Genomic DNA, 20250 nt, shown 5'->3' with positions numbered 1-20250 from the left:
CCTATTCAAAATAATTAAATGTCCAATTCTTATTCAACCTATCAAATCAATAAATCACATCAATATTTAGGATACATGTAGCTTACAGCGTTTAATATATGCCATTATATTAGGTCGGAGTCTAAAATAAAATGGAACACTGCCAGAGAAAATACACACATGAAAATACACACAACTAAAACTTGCAATACACACAATATGAGATAGACAACTAACCTAGCTATATTAGTAATTAATCAAGTGTCATCGTCATTTCAAACGTTATATTCTATATTATACTCTAATATTCTAAACTATATTCTAAACTACCTATCAATAGAGCATATCAAATGTAATATCCATCGCCGTTGTAATTTATTGTAAATCGAATTACCTGTTAGCGTTAACAAGTTTAAATTAGCTATCCTAGCGTCACGGAGATTTAGCGTTAAAATATTCAGTTTACTGAAACTTCTACTTTTGCTTCTATTAGATAACATTTTCCAAATTAATCTATAACTGCTCATTTTCATTCATATTTGAATTAATTTGAATACTCACATCATGTATTTGATATGTGGTTTCCATTTTCAGTTATTTAAAATGTAGTTTAATTATTAGTTAATTTTAGTTATTGGTCAGCTAGATTTTGAATCTCGACAGCCTCTCGAGCGCGGTTGTTAGGACGGGGCACAGGTTTGTTACTGCTAGCGTTAGCTACCATAGAATTGTTGGGAGGAGACGTTCACCAGTTACACTGCGAGCTCTATCTGTTCGGACCAGCGGGCCCCTATGAGTTCCACTGGTGTGATTTTTCCCATGTTATTTTCGTGTACCTACGGATTTGTCTAATTGGATTGTTGATACAACATACATTAAAAAGGTATGGGAACGTAATGGTGTTTTAACGAGAACAAGGAGCTCTTTTCGGCATAATGTTATTGTCTGTTTTAGCTAGCTAGCTAGTATTGTTAGCAAGCTAGGTTTTATCCACTGGCAAATCAGTACTATAGTCAGCCAACTAGCTAATGATGGCTAAGGTGGTTGACTTAACAAAACTAAGGAGTGTGCTTCCGTAGCTAAGATACCAAATTACTAGTGGTATCTAGTACTCTAGGGCTTCGCTAGTATGTTTCTATATTTTTTAAATATCTAAGACACTAAGCCATTATACACTAGCTAATCAGTGTTTTAATAACTAGCTTGTACCATGGAGGCATACTTGCTAGCTAACTGGCTAACAAAATAACGAGGCTACGCTAGAACCTTTGAACCAATATCTAACTGTAGGGTTAGTTTACCTAGCTAAGATAGATAACCAAGATACACCCTTTTACCTATTTAGATTGAACGTCACTACCTACTAGCTAACTAGTTGGCTAATGATAATCATAGCTAAAAGTAACAATTTTGCAAGTTGGCTAACAAAGTGGCTAGCTAACTAATTAGCTAGCGAGCTAACAGAATAGTTGCTAGCCTACCTGCACGAAGACAATAACGTTCATTGTTGACTTAGCTATAGCTATATGTCCACTGTAGTTTCGTCTTGTAGTTGAAGATATTGCGAGCCATGAAAATTCACAATTTCATAATTTTAAGATATCTTACTAGCTACTTGTCATGGCCTAACGTTACCTGCATAGCTATCTTAGGTAACTAGCTACGTTACAGTGCATCAAAGAAGTCAGGTGTACCAGCGAGTTGTTTTCGAACAATAAAAAGAGGCTGGTCAATGTTCTAATGTTTTGTTTTTGTTGTGGGCAGGGGTCTCAGGATGGACGTGGACTTGGGTGCTGGAGCGGACAGCACCCTAAGAAAGATGGAAGCCACGGTCGAACCAATGGAGATTATACCGCTGGAAATGTATGATTCAGCGAGGGCTAAAATTGCGGCTAACCTAAGATGGCTATTTGCAAAAGCTTACGGAATCGGTAAAGTAATCTGATATATTATTTTAAACGTGGTGTTACCTGGTTAGCTAAGATATGACGAGCAATTAATCTAATACTAATGAATCACATTAAGTATATAAGATTTTTAGTATCCTGATAAATTACGAGATCTGCCTCGTCCTTAAACGTGCTCTTGAGATGAACTGAGTAACAGAATTGCAGTATTCTTTTCCCATCAGAATACCTTCCATGCACTTCAACGTAGACTTACTCCAGATCAAATTTTTACTTAATAGATGAAGTAACCCAAACATTAAACACTAAAATGTTGCAGACATTGTGGAAAAATTGGAACTACTGTCACAAACCTTATATTAGATTCATTTGCAAAAGTGTGATATTGAACAAAATGTCTCATTAATGGGTTTACATTTCAGTTGGAAATGCAGGCAAAGGTCAGAATAATAGTTCCACAGTAGACCGATTTTTCCTAATGCAGGATTTAACAAGTCTTACTATCAGAATGTGGAATGCTGAGCACCAAATAATAAAAGGCACTTTTAATCAAACTGTAGCTATATAACTGTAAGGATGTCAGACAATACGAAGCCAGTGTGCATAAAGTTTTTTATTATAGTTTAGAAAAGAAGACATGGCTTATTCAAAACAATGTCCAATCCAAACACCCTTGTGCAAACCTATCAAATCAATATACCACATTGATGTTTAGGATACATTTACAGCATTTGATGTATGCCATTATATTAGGACCAGTTGCTTTATATCAAAATTAGAAGGGACGTCAGTCTTTGTTGACAATATTGTTTGTTACAGTTCCCCCACTGTAGTAAATGTTATAGGTTTTTATGATTTTTAAAGCTTCCTAAATGATTCTATGAAGTGGAAACTAGCATAAATTAGTGGCCTTAAACAGTGAAGTAAATGAATGCTGAGGGGTCTTTTTTCTTATTTCAGTCTTGGTGCTTGACTTTTACAAGTAGTTAAAAGGAGGGGAGGAGCAAACCTATCAACACGGATTTAATTTCAGTATGGGTGGCTTTCCAAATCCTGTTCTTCCTCCTTCCTGGGTGCAGCTGCTGTCTAAAACCTTGAACATCCTAGTATTGTTTTTCTATTTAGAGCCATGTCTGTTATTACTCAGTAGGTTTTTTTAATTTTTGTTTTTTAATATGAAACTCATTGGCATTATGTTAGCTCAGTGTGGTTGTTGGGCGTTTTGAAACATTTTTTCATTTCCTTAAACTTGATTTCAATTTGACCAAGTATGCTGCCCTTTCTGTAGCCCCTCTCTGTACTAACAAAGCAAGGTTTGACTCCTCTGTACTAACAGTGGACTACACTATGAAAAAAAGTACTAACCAGGAGAACTATTGCACAGAATATATTTATAGGCTTTTTTTCCTGGCACTGAGCACCACGGGTCTGTTTCACATAGGCCATGCGACATGAGGGGTGGGGGAGGAGGGTCGATGTCAGTGTCAGTCAAATTACACATTTTTTTGTGATTTGCATCACGTAAACTTCTTGATATTGTTATTCACTTCTTTAACAGTATTTTTTGTAGTTGTTTTGAATGGTCGTTGTTGCATAGTCTGTTGAAGACAATACCTTGTGAGCCTGTGGCATGTTCAACTGTGGGTTATAGAAAGATGATCTCGTTGGCTAGTGTGCTCAATTTTTGGATGTTGTACTGTACAGGGGACTTGTCTGTTTTCACTGACTGGTAAGCCATGTGCAAGTTGCCTGTCTTAATTCCACTCAGGATCTGGCTGCCCTCAAACCATGTTGCAAGACCCAGCTGGCAAAAAGCAATGAAAACAGTTGGGTACCTCTCACCCTTGGCTTATTTAGATCCATTCTTAAATACCTGCCTTTTATATATCCCATGTATGAGGCACACAGTCAGACGGGAAAACAAGGCAAGCTACATTGCAGATCATAGGAGTTTATTATATATGTACTTACACTTGAGCAATAATTAGACATGGTGCGCTCTGACATTCAGCAGAATGGTACGTGTGGACTAGTTTAGTGATGCTGTGTTTCTGGTAAAGAGGGAGATTGTGCTCTATCTTGCAGATAAAGTACAGCTCAAGCCTTTGTCTTCAGTTCAGTATTTCAGGTCAGTGTTTGCAGCAGGGCACCTAATGCCACAGCTCATCAGCATCAACATAGAAACTTTAAAGCCATGAAACCTGGTGGAGTGGTTTTGTTTTCACCTACTCAGTCTCTTCTGTATTCATATTCTCCCAGTCAACAAATGCATGACTTGGTCACAAGTGTAATGTGCTGTACCCATTGGTTTTCAGTTCATCCTCACCTGTACAGAGCTCTTATTTATGTGCCTTCGTCTTATTTATGGATCCACACCTACACCATGTGAGGTCTTTATTGAATTAACTTATAGCCTAAATGTGGACTGATTTTGAAAACATGCTAGTAGTTTTTAGCTGCTTACCTTGGATAACCCTTTTAATTCTTCCAGGCTTGCCGCTGCTCCTAATGCTTTCTCTGTTTCCCCTTCTCAGATCACATTCCAGAGGACTTGCGGGACCCTTTCTATACAGACCAGTATGAACAGGAGCACATCAAACCTCCCGTAATCCGGCTGCTGTTGTCCTGTGAGCTCTACTGTCGCGTGTGTAGCCTCATCCTCAAGGGGGACCAGGTGGCCTCCCTCCAGTCTCACCAGTCAGTCATCCAGGCCCTGTCTCGCAAAGGCATCTATGTCATGGAGGGTGACGATACACCGGTTACCGAGGCCGATCTCACTTGCCAGCCCATCAAAATGGTGAGCATTGATGGAGCTGAGTCCAATCGTGCTATTGTTTCCAAAATTGTGACCAAATTGCTTGAGTACTAATGCTGTGATTGGACACGTCTGTGTGGGTTCACATTTGCACTGACTTTCGGCATTTGCTGGGATGAAAAATAACTGGTCATTGACATTAAGGTGCAAAATAGCTCTCATTGTGAATTAGAAGACTTGAGCCCGAGTGACAGCACAAATGCACTGAAAAGAAGGAAATATGCTGTTGTGTTGCCTGGCACACACACTAGTGTGGAGCTCTTCCTGGTGTAGATGCCTTATCACCACACTGACAATGCTGTTAAGAAAACTCTTGCTTTGTTTTCATGTATATATTTGCAAATGTCTTTTGCCCTGATGCTAGCACATGAGGCTAGTGCAGTGTTGCATATACCTTTGTGCAAATATTAAAGGTTGACTAGAATAGGAGTGGATTACATTGATTTCCATCACTGCCTAAGCCAGCGGTAATCAACTGCTCTGGTGAATGGAAATGGATTGGTGGTGATTCATAACTGTCCACCCACTTGTGGTTTTATGCTGTAGATGCAAATGTTTCTCACTGAGCCAACACCCTGCACAAGCCTTTGTTGAGAGTAATCTACATTAACCTGTTTTTTAAAAACCTAATTGTTCGAAGTGGTGTGTGTGTGTAAAAGTTTTTGTTTGTTTGGTCTGAACAAAAGTGACGCAGGTCATGACTGGCAAAGAACCAACAAAGTTATCAGCAAGCTGTCAACTTAAAATTCACTCAACTTTACTTGGGTTGTTTCATGATGGTAGACAGCCTCTTGTATGCTTTTCAAATGGGGATTGGCTTTACACAAGCATTTCAGCAATGGCTTGCATACACCCTCTCATACAGAAAAGGTGTAGGTGTTGCTTTAGAGGTGTGGTAACTTTTCTCCTATCAGGTCAAACAAATGCTGTTTCTGTGTAGTTATTGACAGTTTTTGTTTGAAAGGATGGAGTCACATGTCTGGTGTTGCATACATGCACAGAATACCATGTCCTATCAGTACTGTGCTGTACTCATTGATAAATGTGAAGCAGCAATACATGTACATTTACGGCATTTGTCAGACGCTCTTCTCCAGAGCAACTTACAATACACTACAATAAGTACTAGAGTTTCATCTGTTCAACATAGGTGCAGGATCAGTGGTCATTTAAATATTACACAAATAGATGGGTTTTCAGTCTGTGTTTGAAGATTGCAAGGTACTCTGCTGTTCAGACAGCCAGCTGAAGTTCGTTTCACCATCTGGGAGCCAGAACGGAGAATAGTCTCTGCTTGTCTTCCATGATAATTGAAGCATGGTGTTTCAAGCCGGGCCATACTTGAGGTTCGAAGTCAATGATGTACGGATCAGGCTTTGACCACTGAGTTTATTTACATGGCTGTTATACTGGCGTAATCAGTGTGGCAACCATGCAGGGCCAGGATAGATTAGCATCCTTTTGTCACCCCACTAAATCTGGGTCATTTATCCCCCATTGGATTCATTTTAGGATTGACCTATTGATCAGCTATTGACTTGCAGCTAGTCTGCTCAGGTAATGTTGAAGCATAATGCAATTTTGAAACAGCCCATCAGTTTCCTTTAACTTAATTTTCTGTTTTCTTTTTTTAGCCTGACTGCTGATTTCTTTGATTGTTAAAACAATGCTCTCTGTAATATATCATAACATAACATTTTTGTCCATATTTTGCAGTCCTGCTTTACTTTTTACATATTTACTTTTTAAATATTGCAATATTTATTGTGAAACATTTAAAAATCAATATCGCATTGTACAAATATTATTTTGCATGATTGGCCAGTACTCTTTCAGAAATATAAATGAGCCAATACTGTCATCTGAAGCAGAGGGCCTATCCAGCTAGCTCATACTGATATGCCCCTTAGCCAAGAAAGAAAGAAGCCAGTGGAAGACCCTGTGAAGAGTTGCCATGGTAACCTGAAGAGCTTAGTGGTGAAGCTAAGTCCTGCAGACAATCTGGCTCTGAGAGCAAGATAATGGTCAGCTGGGACTCCTACACACACCCTGAAAGAAAGTTTAAAAAGTTGGTCACTGGTGGCAGAGGAGTGGGTTTTGGGGGGTGATTTGGTTGATTTCTGAAACAAAAGCTAATGACCATCCATACACAAGTTCAGATTTGTAATGGCTGTTTGTCTTTCATATTTTAGATATTAATATGCTGCATAGTTACTTATACGAAATGACGTGAGTGGCTGTGGGCATGAGGTCAGCTGCACCTCTTTGGCTTCCTATGTTAAGTTTTATTTTTATTTTTTTGTTACTGAGAATAGGTCCTTAGCTTCCATAGATAGGATGACCCAAGCTGGCCAAAATGTTTACTATTTAAATTGGACTGTCTGAGGTTGTTATTTACGTTTTGAATCTAGATGAGTGCTGGGTTTTTGTTCAGGAGTTCGCTGTTCAGATGCTTTGCTGTTTGGTCGGTTAAGTTTTTTTTGTGTGTGTGTGTATCAGTGTGTGTTGTTGTTGTTGTTGTTTTATGTTTTATGTCTTCATGATGAAACTGACTGTGTGTTTTGTATGAGTTCATGGTGGATTGTGATCTCATGTCTCAATATTAGGGAACTAAATTAAAGGTTCTGACTTCATGTTTTGGGCTTCATCATTAACAGAGTAGGGATATTGCTTGTTGAGTTTTCTTTTTTGTGCAGTGGAGTGTATGAGCTCAGTGTATATGAGATCAGATGCACTGCATCCGTATGAATGGTGATATTATTCCATTTATCCAAGGAATTCAATTTGTTACTGCCTCTCTGCTCACACTGATTAAGCATCTCAGAATGGTCTCTTTTTGGGGGGGATATTTCATACAACTTATGTTGTTGTTGTTGTTATTTTAATGTTCTCGCCATGCTGACTGTTGACCCTGAACTGTCTGGTAGAGCTCCCACATGCCCATGATTGATGCATTGATGATGGCCTACACTGTGGAGATGATCAGCATTGAGAAGGTAGTGACCTGTGTCAAGCGCTTCTCCACCTTCAGTGCATCCAAGGAGCTTCCTTTTGACTTGGAGGATGCAATGATCTTCTGGATTAACAAGGTTGGTGTGCATGAGAGAGAGTTTTCTGAGACCATCGACTAAGCTTTGTCAAAAGTTTGTCCAACTGCATCAGTCTTCACTGTACAGTGAGTGCTGTTCAGCTGTTCAGTACTCCTTGGCATCGTAACACTGTTTGTACAACTGTATTGCAATGCAACAAAGCAGCGGGAAATCATTTGTTTTGAGAGTTGGTGACTTACTGAGACAGAAGGTGTAGTGGTCACCTGTGACACGGTGTGGGTGGGTCTAGTGATGCAGAGTCTATCTAAATAAATCACAATACCAACAGGAGTGGGTATGTTGCTAAATTTCTTTTACTGAAAAACTGGTTTTTGTTGTATGTTCCTAAAGATAGAGGGGAAATTGCTGTATCTTTTTTTCCCATAAAAATTTGTAGGCATGCCAGATTGAGTTTGATAAGTGAGTGGAGTTTCTCTTTAAAGTATTAGTTCTTTACATTTTCTTTCCAATATTATTTTCTGACCAATTGGGTGGTTTTGTGTTTGTGTGTTACAGATATGTAAGCTTTTTGGCTAACTTTGTTCACTAGCTAGGTGATACCAGGACAACCATGACAACCAGCAGTACACTTGAGTCAGTAACTTAATATAAGATAATTTCCTCCATATTATAAATTGGGCCCATACCAGTCTGCGGTTAATTCTCCACTCTGTACTCTGTGTGATTTAGAGCTGCCTAGGAAACAACAACTTTAATTTATAGAAAACCTTTCCCAAGCTCAAGGTCACATTACAATCAATAAAAGAGCATGTAAATGAGGAAATTGCACATTAGAACACAGATATTAGAAAAGACAATAGACTGTAGAACACACAAAATACATAACTAAAAAAAGTAAACAAGCTATAACAGGTACAATAGAAGGGCACAGTTATGCAACATATTTATGCTGTATGTTGGTGGTGAATACAACATTTAGGTTAAAAGAAGTATATATTACCATGAATGCTCACAGCAGTTGGTAATCAGTTATAGAGGATGGGGGTGATTATGGACACAGTGCCTGAATATTTTGATTTACTACAATCTAGCATTGGTTTTGGAAGGCAGTGAAAAGGTCAGTGGGCAAGAGGGTTTCTACAGCATTCTTACTGAGTAAGAGATGGAGGCACACAGTGTTCAGTATGTAGAAAAAAGTCTTTACAGGAGAGCTAATGTTGGCTCCAAAGATGAGTAACTCAATTTTTCTCTCTTCTACTAGGTCCACTCAGACTAAGGTCAGGGAAACTGCTACTTTTAAATAGGATGTTAAGGGTCTCGGAGAGGCAAATAGTGTTTATCTGATGTTGATATTTTTCTGTTCTTTAGGTAAACCTGAAAATGAGAGAGATCACCGAAAAGGAACACAAAGTAAAGCAGCATCTGCTAGACTCCCCTAGCCACCAGAAGGTATCACTCTTATTCATTTTCTGTATTGAACTTTCTGTTACTTCTAAGAAGGTGCTATGATAACTTTGAACTGGAGTATCACTGTTTTGATTCTCTCTTGTCTCTTGGACTGTGTTGGTGTACAACTTAAATCCTCTTCACTTTATCATTAAAAATCCCTCACTGAAGTTCTCCAGTACTACCAGTCTCCTTCCCCTTGTCTTTCTCTCTCTCTCTCTCTCTCTCTCTCTCTCTCTCTCTCTCTCTCTCTCCCCCTCTCCCCAAGTCTGCTCGCGGTGTCAGTTCTGTTTCTTCTCTGCTCTGACCATACATTCCTGTCTGCCTTCCCTCCCGTCTCTTTCCCTCTAACCTCCTCCCTTGCTCCTCGGATAGTCTCCCTCAAAGTGGTATTGGAAGCTAGTACCTGTAAGTTGGCTGCCAGTACAATCATCACCACAACTGCACGCATTAGTATCTGTTGATGTGTGCACATACCCCCCCCCCCCCCCCCCCCCCGACCATCCAGGCCACGCTTCCTTCGGCTTTGCAGCAACAGTTAATTGCATTTACTCAAATGCCCATTTGCTCCCACTATCCAACAACTGAAGACCAGTAGCTTCCTTTCACTTCCCTGAGCCCACACAGCATATACTAACACATTTTTGTGTGTGTGTGTGTGTGAGAGAGAGAGAGAGAGAGAGAGAGAGAGAGAGAATTAAAAAAGCTGTGAAAAGCTGTGTCATCCAAGCTTTGGCCTTTTTTCCTTTCTTTTCATGCTGGAACATGCATAGCAGCAGTCTCTTCTCTGTTCATCCCTTTTCAGCCTGTATCTGTCTTTCATCACACACTCACTCTGTTTCTCTGCTGTATCTGGCCCTCCAGCCTGACTTCATGCTTGTGCTGGACCATTGCATGTTGGAGCCTGTGGAGTATCCACTTTTGGTATGGTGCTCCTCCATTTCCACCATTCTGTAACTAACTCCTCATTCACCAAGTTCTGTATTGTAGCTCTCACTGGTGTATGTAGCTAGACCTAGTGTATGTGTGTTGTAGAAAACTGTTTTTGGCTATCTCTGGGATGACCGTTCCTGATCCTGCTGTCTGCTAGGTCTGTGATGTAATTGGCCTTTTTTTTTCTTTCTCAAATTTCTGAAATCATTGTTAACTCAAGTAACCTATGTTACCTGATTGCCATGGAACGGACAACCTTGAATGAGTGTGTTTTTTGTTTTTCTTCTCTAAAGTCAGATACTGTGTCTATGTTGCGTGTACTTTCCATGTAGTCTTCTCAGTTTGCATTCTGGGTGTTTACACAAACTTTGAAAAATGCTTTCATTATGCTAATGTAGCATACAGCAAACATCTCTGCCTTTGGCGAGTACATTTATGTTAACTTATGTTCTAACTCATGAAAGTAGTTTGTTTATTAGTTCATTATATTGGAGATATGGGTTTAAATGAGTTTCTCATATAAGCCTCTTAATGATTTTCAGGATGCAGTGTTTGGTGTCCTATATTGTGTACATTTAACTATGTCATATCTAGAATGTGAGACATCGATAATTTTACTTCTGCTGAAAAACGTCAGTCAAGCTGATGTGCACTACTGCCTCCTGTCGCATATTCAGGTGCGCTACCGGCGAGAGCATGCCTCGGGCCGCCAACTGCCCCACTTCTCCCTGCTGGAGGACCTCATGAGGGACGTGTGCGATGGCGCTGCCCTGCTGACTGTGGTCCATTACTACTGCCCTGACCTCATGAAACTTGATGGTAAACATTCTATACAGAGTTATTGAGATCTGGTTTACTGCAGTGCAGTGTCTGTTCTGTGGAGCTGATCATGTCTCTTCGCTTGATGTCACAGTACTTTTCTACTCCCCTGATAGCTACAAGCTTAATATGTGATCACACTAAAGTAAGCATGTCAAGCGAGTAGATGAGCACGGCATCAGATTAATTTACTGTAGCCTTTTTATGCTATTGATTCTGTGTCTACCTTGGTGCTTTTTCCAAGAAGGCATTTTTAGTTATTAGAATTATAAAGGTTTTTGTTTTTTAGTTTTAGAATTATAGCTTTTTGGAATTTTTGTTCCTAATGCTTTAATCTTTACACAAATATTGACTACACATTCAAATTCTTGCCTGTGTGTGTTTAATCTTTCTTTTCCTGTGTAGATATTTGCTTGAAGGAGGTCACCTCGATAGCAGACAGCCTGTATAATATCCAGCTTCTGAAGGAGTTTGCCAACGAGTACCTTAATAAAGGCTTCTACTTAACACTAGAAGACATGCTGTATGCACCTCTTGTGCTCAAGGTATGACGTTTAGCACAGTTGCTCCCACCATGGTCAAATTTGGTTATGTTTTTACAGTAATTAATTTTCTTTCTTAATTATTCCTTCAGCACAATGTCATGGTATTCATCGCTGAGCTCTTTTGGTGGTTTGAGGTTGTAAAACCTGAGTTTGTCCAGCCAAGGGATATCCAGGAATTCAAGGATGGTAAGAGATTTTGTAGTGGTATTCAAAAGTGTTTGAAATATGAGCAATAAAAAGACTTTGGGACACACTCAACTTTTTCTTCATCCAGTTTCATCCAATGGTACCCTTTAACTGTTGATACTATGTAATATGCATCAGATTTAATATATGCCAATTTGATACCATTTAACCTGGTCTAAGTAGTTGTGTTTTCTCTGTCTCTTGGTTTAATAAATGACTGCTTCTTCATAGCAAGAGCTGTGACTCACTCCAAGAGTTCCCGACCCTGTGTGCCCATCTCTAATGCTACCAAGAGGAGCTTCCTGGTCACACCTGGCCTTGCTGATTTGACTCATCCTGTCACAAACAACCCAGAAGTGTGTAACAGGTACTTCCTGCATCCTGAAGAGTCTGATCCTCTGTAAGTTTTAAAAGCCTTCCTCTCATTCATGCATAAACTTTTCATTTGAACAGCTTTTGTGAAGTGTCAGAGATGATATTTTGATCTGATATTTGTGAGGTGATCACCATATTTTGACAGCATTTTTGGTTGAGAGGTTTATTGACCAATCTAGTGTTAATTGGGCAGTCCGGACACTGGTTGTCTATTTGTCCAGCCACATTTAAGTGTTTCAAATTAAGATAAGATTTTGGATTGAAAAACATTTTGCCCTAATTTTGTACTTTGGATCTATGCCAGCAATGCTTATCTGCTTTCTGTTTCAGCAGTAAGGGGAGTTCCAGCATTAGTCCTGCCCATCCACTCCTACCACTGAGACAGAGGCAACAGAAAGCTCAGCAGGGAGATGATGTATCAGGTAGGACACTAGGCTTGTACTGCTATCTAGGAGAGAGAAACATCCTGTGAATACTGATATGAAATTATTTTGTATGATCAGAATAACTTTTATTAAGTCTTTCCTTATCAGTGTCTTCTCAAATAAACACCATCAAGCTATGATGTGTGTGCTAAGCAATTTATATTTGAAAAAGAGAGCTATTGGTTGATTGGGTTCTCTTTTATGCTTTCCTAACAGCCTGTAGGAACCGTTCTAATTCTCTGACACAAGAAAGTCGTACTCGAGGGTCTATGGCTTGGTCAGACAAAAGACAGAGGTAAAATGGGGAAAAAATTGTTTTCTGTACTAATAATTGCCCTACAATAAAACATTTGTTAATTCTATGACCGCTTATTGGTATCTAGTTCACCCAAATTTGGACTCCTTTTTTATTTTAACCAGGCCACTGTCCCAGCTGAATCGCTATGTTCTCCACTGTGCCACGGACAGTGATGCAGACTTGGCCTCAGGCGACAGTGCTAGTTTGACATGCTCCATCAGTGAGGACAGCCTGGCCTCTACTGTCACACCCAAGCACCAGAGCCATCAAAGCCAGGGTGCTCCTCGGAGACTCAATGGCCATGGATTGCTGGGTAATGTTAACATGGATGAAGAAGAAGATATGGTAACTGTTATCAGAGCAGAGTCGTCTAAGACTGATGTTACACTGACAGACAATGGGGATGTGGAGCGTCAGTCTGCTTCCCCTGGTGCTAAAACAAACTCTTGTGGAAAGCAAGAAGAGGCAGCAGCTGATTCCAGAACTGCCAGTTTCTACTTGGAACCACTGATGCCTGCAGTTCTTAAACCAGCAAAAGAAAAGTCTATATGCTTGAATAAAGAAGAAGAGTGTGGAGAGGGGCGACAGCGTGGGTCAGCACGGAGGGTTGTTGCTGGAGATGGACCCAGCTCTTCAGCTAAACGAAGACCTCTACATAACCTTAACCGAACCTTCAATGCCAGTTCCAGTTCTGAGTTTGAAAGAACTTCTGATCCCAAATCTGAGTCTGTGCATCCACCTCCTGGGCAGACAGAAACTTTCAGACCTCTGGTCACAAGCAGTGTCGAGCCACCAACGGAATTGACTCCTGGGTTCTACCTGCATTCCTCGTCACCTGAGGACAAGAGGCCCATCCAAGCTTGGGGCATACTGACTGATGCAGATACAGAGACTGTGGAGACCATTGAAGAGCAGGATGCAGAACTTAGCAAGGAGCTGCATCCACAAAAACGACAGTTCTATAAAGAGGATGAAGAGTCTGCAAAACTTCAAGAGGACATGAATGTGAAGGAGCATGCAGACAAGGATGAAGGAAGCAGGTGCTCTAGCCCTGGTGTCAGTGTTCAGTCACAGGTCAGCAGCGTGGCCAGTGGAAGTGTCCGAATGACCAGCTTTGCTGAGCGGAAGATGCTGAAGTTTGGCAGCAACCAAGACATCCGCTCAAGCACCAGCAGCTCACAGAGGACCACGCCAGATGGCTCAGAGAGCTGCCCTCTTCCTCTCACCTCTTGGAAGATGAAGAGGGACCAAAGCCCCACTCAACAGGGCAAGGACAATGCTAACATGCTTGCTTCAGAGCTTGTGCAGCTGCACATGCAGCTTGAAGAGAAGCGACGCGCCATTGAGACCCAGAAGAAAAAAATGGAGGTACTGTGTGCTAGACAAAGGCTCAAGCTTGGAAAAGCTGCCTTCCTGCACATAGTGAAGAAAGGAAAAAGTGACACCCTTCCTCAGCCGCTGAAATCAGACCACTTGAAAGGCCAAAAGTTAAATGAGGAGACAGAGAAGTCAACAAAAGATGACTCGTGTCTTGATGCCATGAGGGATGGGGGAAAAGGCACTGAAGAGACAGAGAAGGCGTCCCTTGAATGGGATAGTGCCACTGCCTTGCCCCCTAGTGCCTTAGATGGAGATGAGGAAATCGACCTCAATGAGTGTAACCACTCGATAGAAATGCTTAATGAGGCCATCAGCAGCATTCAGCAGCAGATGATGCAGCTGTCTCTCCAGCAGGACCTACTCATGAAGCAAAACCTTCAGTCCCCATCAGCTGCTACCCTATCTCCTAATGGTGACCGAGGGAATTTGTCCGAACCAAAGGCACGATCTGCTGTCCATTTCGTGGAGCCAAGTGGCAGCCCTGTAGTCAGGAAGCCTCCTAAACTGAGCTCAGCACGGTCTCGCTCTAAGCCTTCTGAGCTGAAGCTGTCCAAGGAATACAACAAAGGGCAGAAAATACCTACCCCCACTCCCATTGAAAGTCCTACTCCTAGACCCAGCCCAGGGGGCAGGACCCCCAAAGCAGATCCAGAGACAATCAACCAAATTGAGGGGCAGCTGAAGAACACTGCATTCCATCTTCATGACAAGGCCAACTTGCGTACAGTCTCAAGAGAGCCAAGCTCTGCAAGCCTAGGAGTGACTATTGATGAAGGTGTTCCTAGTACTCTAAGGGACTCTGAAACAACATTTGATAATGGTGCTGGTTTTGTGATGGTCTTAACTGAAGATAGCTCAAAGAGCAAGGCGAATCTAATTGAAGTGGACTTATCAGACTTGGCAACCCAGTCAGATGATGGCAGTTCTAGTGCGTTAGATGTTACCACAGATGTCGTCGTTGATGGAGAAAAGAAAAGTGGCATGGGCTTCTTTTTCAAGGTACTGGGTTGTTCCATTCCACTCTACCTAAAGTGAAGAGACATTAACAGTGTTTTAACTCGCTTTTTGAATGTTTTGTACTGCAGGACGAGCAGAAAGCGGAAGACGAAATGGCCAAAAAGCGGGCAGCATTCCTCCTGAAACAACAGAAGAAAGCAGAAGAGGCACGACTTCGCAAGCAGCACCTAGAGGCAGAGAGTGAGCTTAAAAGAGATGAAGCTAGGTACTATCAACTCCCATAGTGGTTTAAGCACTAGATGCATTTATCAACATTTCACATAACTTGCTGAAGGTGCACAGAGATGGAGTTTATTTGGATAGCTTTCAGAATTATCATCGATCTACACAATGACAGGGAAAAGGTTTTTCGGGAATTTTTGTAAACTTATTAAAATTTGTAATATTAAAATTAAGAAACTGAAAGTTCCCTTAATATAAGAATTCAGATCCTACCAGCTTGCCTTTCTGTTGAAAGTTTCTCCCATTCTTCTTGGTGGAATCATTTAAGCTCAGTCAGGTTGGACGGGGAGCATTGGGGCATAGCCGTTTTCATGTCTCCAGGGATGCTCTACTGAGTTCAGGTCCGGACTCTGGCTGGGCCACTTCACCGTTTTCACAGACTCTTCTTGAAGACACTCCTTTGTTTTCTTGGTGGAATGCTTCAGGATATTGTCTTATTGAAATGTCAGCCTTTGCCCCATCCTGAGCTCTTTGGCACTCTGCAAAAGGTTTTCTCCCAGGAATGTTTTTCTGTATTCATCTTTCCCTTTATCCTGACTAGTTTCCCAGTCTTTCTGCGACAGGGACTAGGAGATTAGTCAGGATAGTGGGGAAACAATGATTATATAACTATACTTGTGTACATAGTGTGTACAAGAATGAGTTGAATCCATTTTAAGATTTGTCTGAAACATGAAAATTTGGAAAACTAAGGTCTAAAAACCTTCCATGTGCACTCTAAATTACAATATTACATCAGTTATTCGGGAAAAAGTACACTGCATAGATGGATGGACTGGGATGTCTACAACAATACTTCTGATTACTTGGTGTCCATTTGAAAAAAAAAAATTCAGGCGGAAAGCGGAAGAAGACAGGGTTAGAAAAGAGGAAGAGAAGACCAGGCGGGAGTTGATAAAGCAAGAATACCTGCGAAAAAAACAGCAAGAAATGTTTGAGGAGCAGGAGCAGCCCAAGCCTAAACCCAAACCCAAACCCAAACCCAAGACCAAGAAGCAGAGGCCAAAGTCTGTGCTAAAAGAAGAGCCTTCCATTGAAACACTCCCAAAATGCCCCCCTGCCAGTAAGAAGTCTCTTTTTGTTACAAGATAAGTAAAAACCTATTCTTGTAGGTCTCCTAATAGACCAGGCATTTAACAGATTCCAAAAGGATGCAGTTCTGTAGTGTCTTTATGGGTAAAATCTTAAATCTATGGATCTTAAAACTGATCATTAAATTTCAGTTATCCTAAAATACTTAAAAATGTATTTCCCAGATGAGAATCTTGTTAGTGCTCGGTCTGGCTCTAATCTCTCGCTGGCTTCTGTGGCCACTACTGAGGCAGACAGCATCAACTCTGGAGGTGCAGGATCTCAACGGTAAGCTTGGTGCATGTGTGTGCATGCGTACAGGGCTTTAATTGATGGCCATTTCCAAATCGGTTCCATAATTTAGACAGCGACCTTCAAATATTGCTAAACACCATTGCTCGTATTCTCCATGAGTAGAGGGGATTCAGTGGAGTCATTTTCGGGCCTCAGTAGGGCTACAGAGCGGGACTGGGACAACGGCTCCACTGCGTCTTCCATCACATCAACATCCATGGCAGAATACACAGGTAAGGTTGTTGTTGTTTTTTTGTTATTGTTGTTGGGGGGGAGGGTGGTTTTGTTTTGTTTTGTTTTGGTTTTTTTTTGTTAAAAGTTAAAAAGAACATGTAAGTGAAATATGTTCTGTGATCAGCAGTATGCTCTTTACCATTTCAGAACCCGAGAGTATGTCCTCTTTATTTCTGATGCTTTACTAATTTAGTCTCGTTTTACTTGGCGTTTGGTTGTTTCCTGCAGGGCCTAAACTTTTCAAGGAGCCAAGTGCAAAATCTAATAAGCCAATTATCCACAATGCCATCTCTCACTGCTGTTTGGCAGGGAAAGTAAATGAACCACAGAAGAACTCCATTCTTGAGGTTTGTAACTGTCAATGTTAAAAGCCATTGCCTAAAGTAGTGGTTTAATAGGGTGTTTTTAGCTAAATCAATTTATAAAATATTATGGATAAAATAGAAGTGTTTTTTCCAGGTATAGTCCACCTGTCCTGTAATACATTTAATGAAATAAGCTCTTAATCTTGAATGACTTGATCTTAAATAATTAGCTTGTGTATTTGTCTGCAGGAGCTTGAGAAATGTGAGTCGAACCACTTTATGATCCTCTTTCGTGATGGTGGTTGTCAGTTCCGGGCCCTTTACTCCTACTTCCCTGACACAGAGGAGATCCACAAGCTCACTGGCACGGGGCCCAAAAGCATCACCAAGAAGATGATAGACAAACTCTATAAGTACAGCTCAGACCGCAAACAGTTCACAGTTATACCTGCCAAGACTGTGTCTGTCAGCGTGGATGCCCTCACCATCCACAATCACCTCTGGCAGGCCAAGAGGCCCATGGTGCCAAAGAAGACCCGGAAGTGAAGTCAAGCAGGGCTTTTGTACCTGACGTCCAATGATTCTCATGTGCTTTCAGTACCTGTGGAAAGACTGTCAAGATGTTCACAATCAATTTCACCACTTGTGTCATGATGGGACGAGGGTGGCTGTGTGTGAGCGGATGTCTGGACAGACATGCAGTGTGCTGTTCATTTAATCTGTTCAGGGTTGTAGTTTGTCCTGTACAGCAGCCCTCCCCCTTTTTTGATTGAGTTCTTGTTACTTGAAGTATTTTTCAGTTTGGCAAGCTCCCTTGCAGCAGAGCTTTCCTTTCTGATAAGCGAAGGTTTTGTCTTTTTAAAACACAGACGGAGACACTACTGCTAAACAGCATCTGCTGCATCTGAAGAAGACTCTAATCCAAATTCATGTAGAAAAGGAATTGCCGACTTGCCTGTTTTTTTGTTTGTTTGTTTTTTTGTTGTTGTTCCTTCCCCAAAACATGCTGCTCTGAACTGTGTGTCACTGGGACCGTCCCAGTCATACATGTTGTTGGCCTTCACACATTGTGGTACTGTCGTATATTTATTCAACGCTTCGAAAGCGAATTGGCTGTAGCACTGCTGTATAGAACTACGACGGATCTTTTAAATAGGGAATGAACTAGGCTTTGGTACATGTCTCCGATGCTCTTTTGTTTTGCTACTATCCCAATGTTAGAGGTAGTTATTTCTCCACTGGACAGCGGTGTCCTGTAAAATGGTGCACTCACGATCATGTTTTAGTGCTTCTATCATGCAATGTAACCATGAGTGATGTCGGCCCCAGAGCTTCGTTTCTCATGCAGAAGAGCAGCATGCTCTGTTATGAAGAGTGTCGCTGTAAACCGTTTGAATGACAGTATTTAATATATTCATAATCGGTTACTTTCTTGCAGTTGCTGTCTAATTATTTACCCGTGGTTAAAACATTCCTTTGATACAGGGAAAAGAAGAACTGTCAGCACTGTCACCTCCTAATTTTAAATGTTTGAAAACTCACCGAAGGCTTGACTTTGGTGTCCAGATCAAAGTAGTGTTGCACATGCACTTTACATCTTCTAATACAGGTGGTTAGGTAGGACTAGAATTTTCAATTAAGTTTAGGCTGTTGAACTCCTAGGCAAAGACGCTAAAGGTTTATGGTTTAAAAATCGATCTGCTTACTACACACAATAACATTTTAAACAATACTAAGATTTAACACTTATAAGCAAACTAATGGCCTCTTGAAGGCACTTAACTACCTTTTGGAGAACAGTAGTTTATTACACCTGGCTAAAACAAGTGATGGTATTTGTTTACTTTTTAAAGTGCAGGTTTGTTTATAAAGTAAAGATTGTACTGATGTTGGTCACCATTCTTTTAAAACACTGTACTTTTTCATCTTTGGTCATTTTACTTTCTATACCACACCATTATTTATTTTTAAAAAAGGCACTGAAAATTTAATAAATATTTGAATAAACACATTATCATTTTGGTTTGCCATGGTTTTATTTTGATGTCATTTCCTTTTATTTATTTTTCCATTACTTTAATAGAAGCCAATTCATCAGCACTATCAACCAAATCCCACAGAAAGGGTGGTGGTTTTTTTTTTTTTTTTGGTTTTTTTTTATATATATATATACTTTTTTTTTTTTTTGTATTCATCATTGACATTTGTCCAATGACTGACCTGTCTAAAGATGTGTCCTGTGGTCTGGCAGCGTTTGTGCCAGCTTTACCCAACTGGAACACCTCAGGACATGCCTCAGAAGGAGCTGCTGTATCCTTGACAATCCTCTGAAGACACACATGTACCATGGCAACTGTCAGTTTAATCTCAGCAGGTGGCTAATAACATCAAGCATTTTTTGCTTGGATGGTCACTGAAGGAACCTTTTAGAGTTTGAGGAGCATATTAAATCTTTACAACATGCAAGGTAAGTTCAGGACCGTTTCCCATGTTTTAATTTCAGTTTTGCGTTAAAAGAATGAGGACAAACTGGAAGAACATATGAATTGTGGTTTTTACTCTCTGAATAGCTTTTCTCCTGGTTTGGGGCATTTTACAAAGTTTGGACCTGGCATGGTGTAGCAGCTGTGTGCAGGCACAAGACTATGTTTGTAAGGAAATACCAACACGTAAGTTTTTTTTTTTACCTAAAACAGGAATTTTACTCCTATATTTTGGATAATTATAGTTGAAACTTCTAGACTAATATAACTATAATTGATATATTAGGGGGAGGGGGATGAATGTAATAAGTTCTCCAAAATCACTTGTATGAGTGATTTGAAATCTTTTTTTCTTGCATGGAGCACAGTGTGTTTGCCATTAATACCCAGCTTTGACATAGTATCCTAATGAGTCAAGTTCTGATGTGTGTCATCCTCCTAGGCTATCCTCCTGGCCTGAGCTCTG

General features: G+C 40.6%; 1 protein-coding gene across 9 annotated transcripts; it reads left to right on the top strand.

Moving 5' to 3' along the window:
- The first annotated feature begins 653 nt into the window (after nucleotides 1–653).
- Nucleotides 654–19315, top strand: camsap1b (calmodulin regulated spectrin-associated protein 1b). 9 transcript variants are annotated; one of them, XM_035529925.1, is made up of 19 exons: nucleotides 654–862; nucleotides 1744–1910; nucleotides 4421–4683; nucleotides 7629–7790; nucleotides 9120–9200; nucleotides 10062–10121; nucleotides 10808–10949; nucleotides 11355–11494; nucleotides 11584–11680; nucleotides 11912–12080; nucleotides 12386–12477; nucleotides 12697–12775; nucleotides 12901–15157; nucleotides 15244–15380; nucleotides 16234–16460; nucleotides 16654–16756; nucleotides 16886–16995; nucleotides 17225–17343; nucleotides 17551–19315. In XM_035529925.1, the coding sequence occupies exons 2-19, from the start codon at nucleotides 1754–1756 to the stop codon at nucleotides 17845–17847; spliced, it is 4692 nt and encodes a 1563-aa protein (XP_035385818.1). In that variant the 5' UTR covers nucleotides 654–862; nucleotides 1744–1753; the 3' UTR covers nucleotides 17848–19315. The 9 variants fall into 9 exon arrangements, with proteins under 9 accessions (XP_035385818.1, XP_026858666.2, XP_035385817.1 ...); XM_027002865.2 differs by lacking the exon at nucleotides 10062–10121 and adding an exon at nucleotides 9573–9605; XM_035529924.1 differs by having other exon boundaries at nucleotides 780–862; nucleotides 11912–12047; nucleotides 12389–12477.
- Nucleotides 19316–20250: the final 935 nt, after the last annotated feature.

This window comes from Electrophorus electricus, chromosome 9 (genome assembly GCF_013358815.1).
Source record: "Electrophorus electricus isolate fEleEle1 chromosome 9, fEleEle1.pri, whole genome shotgun sequence".
Taxonomy (NCBI): domain Eukaryota; kingdom Metazoa; phylum Chordata; class Actinopteri; order Gymnotiformes; family Gymnotidae; genus Electrophorus; species Electrophorus electricus.
The sequence above is the reverse complement of the archived record's forward strand: the minus strand, read 5'-3'. Positions and strand labels throughout refer to the sequence as shown.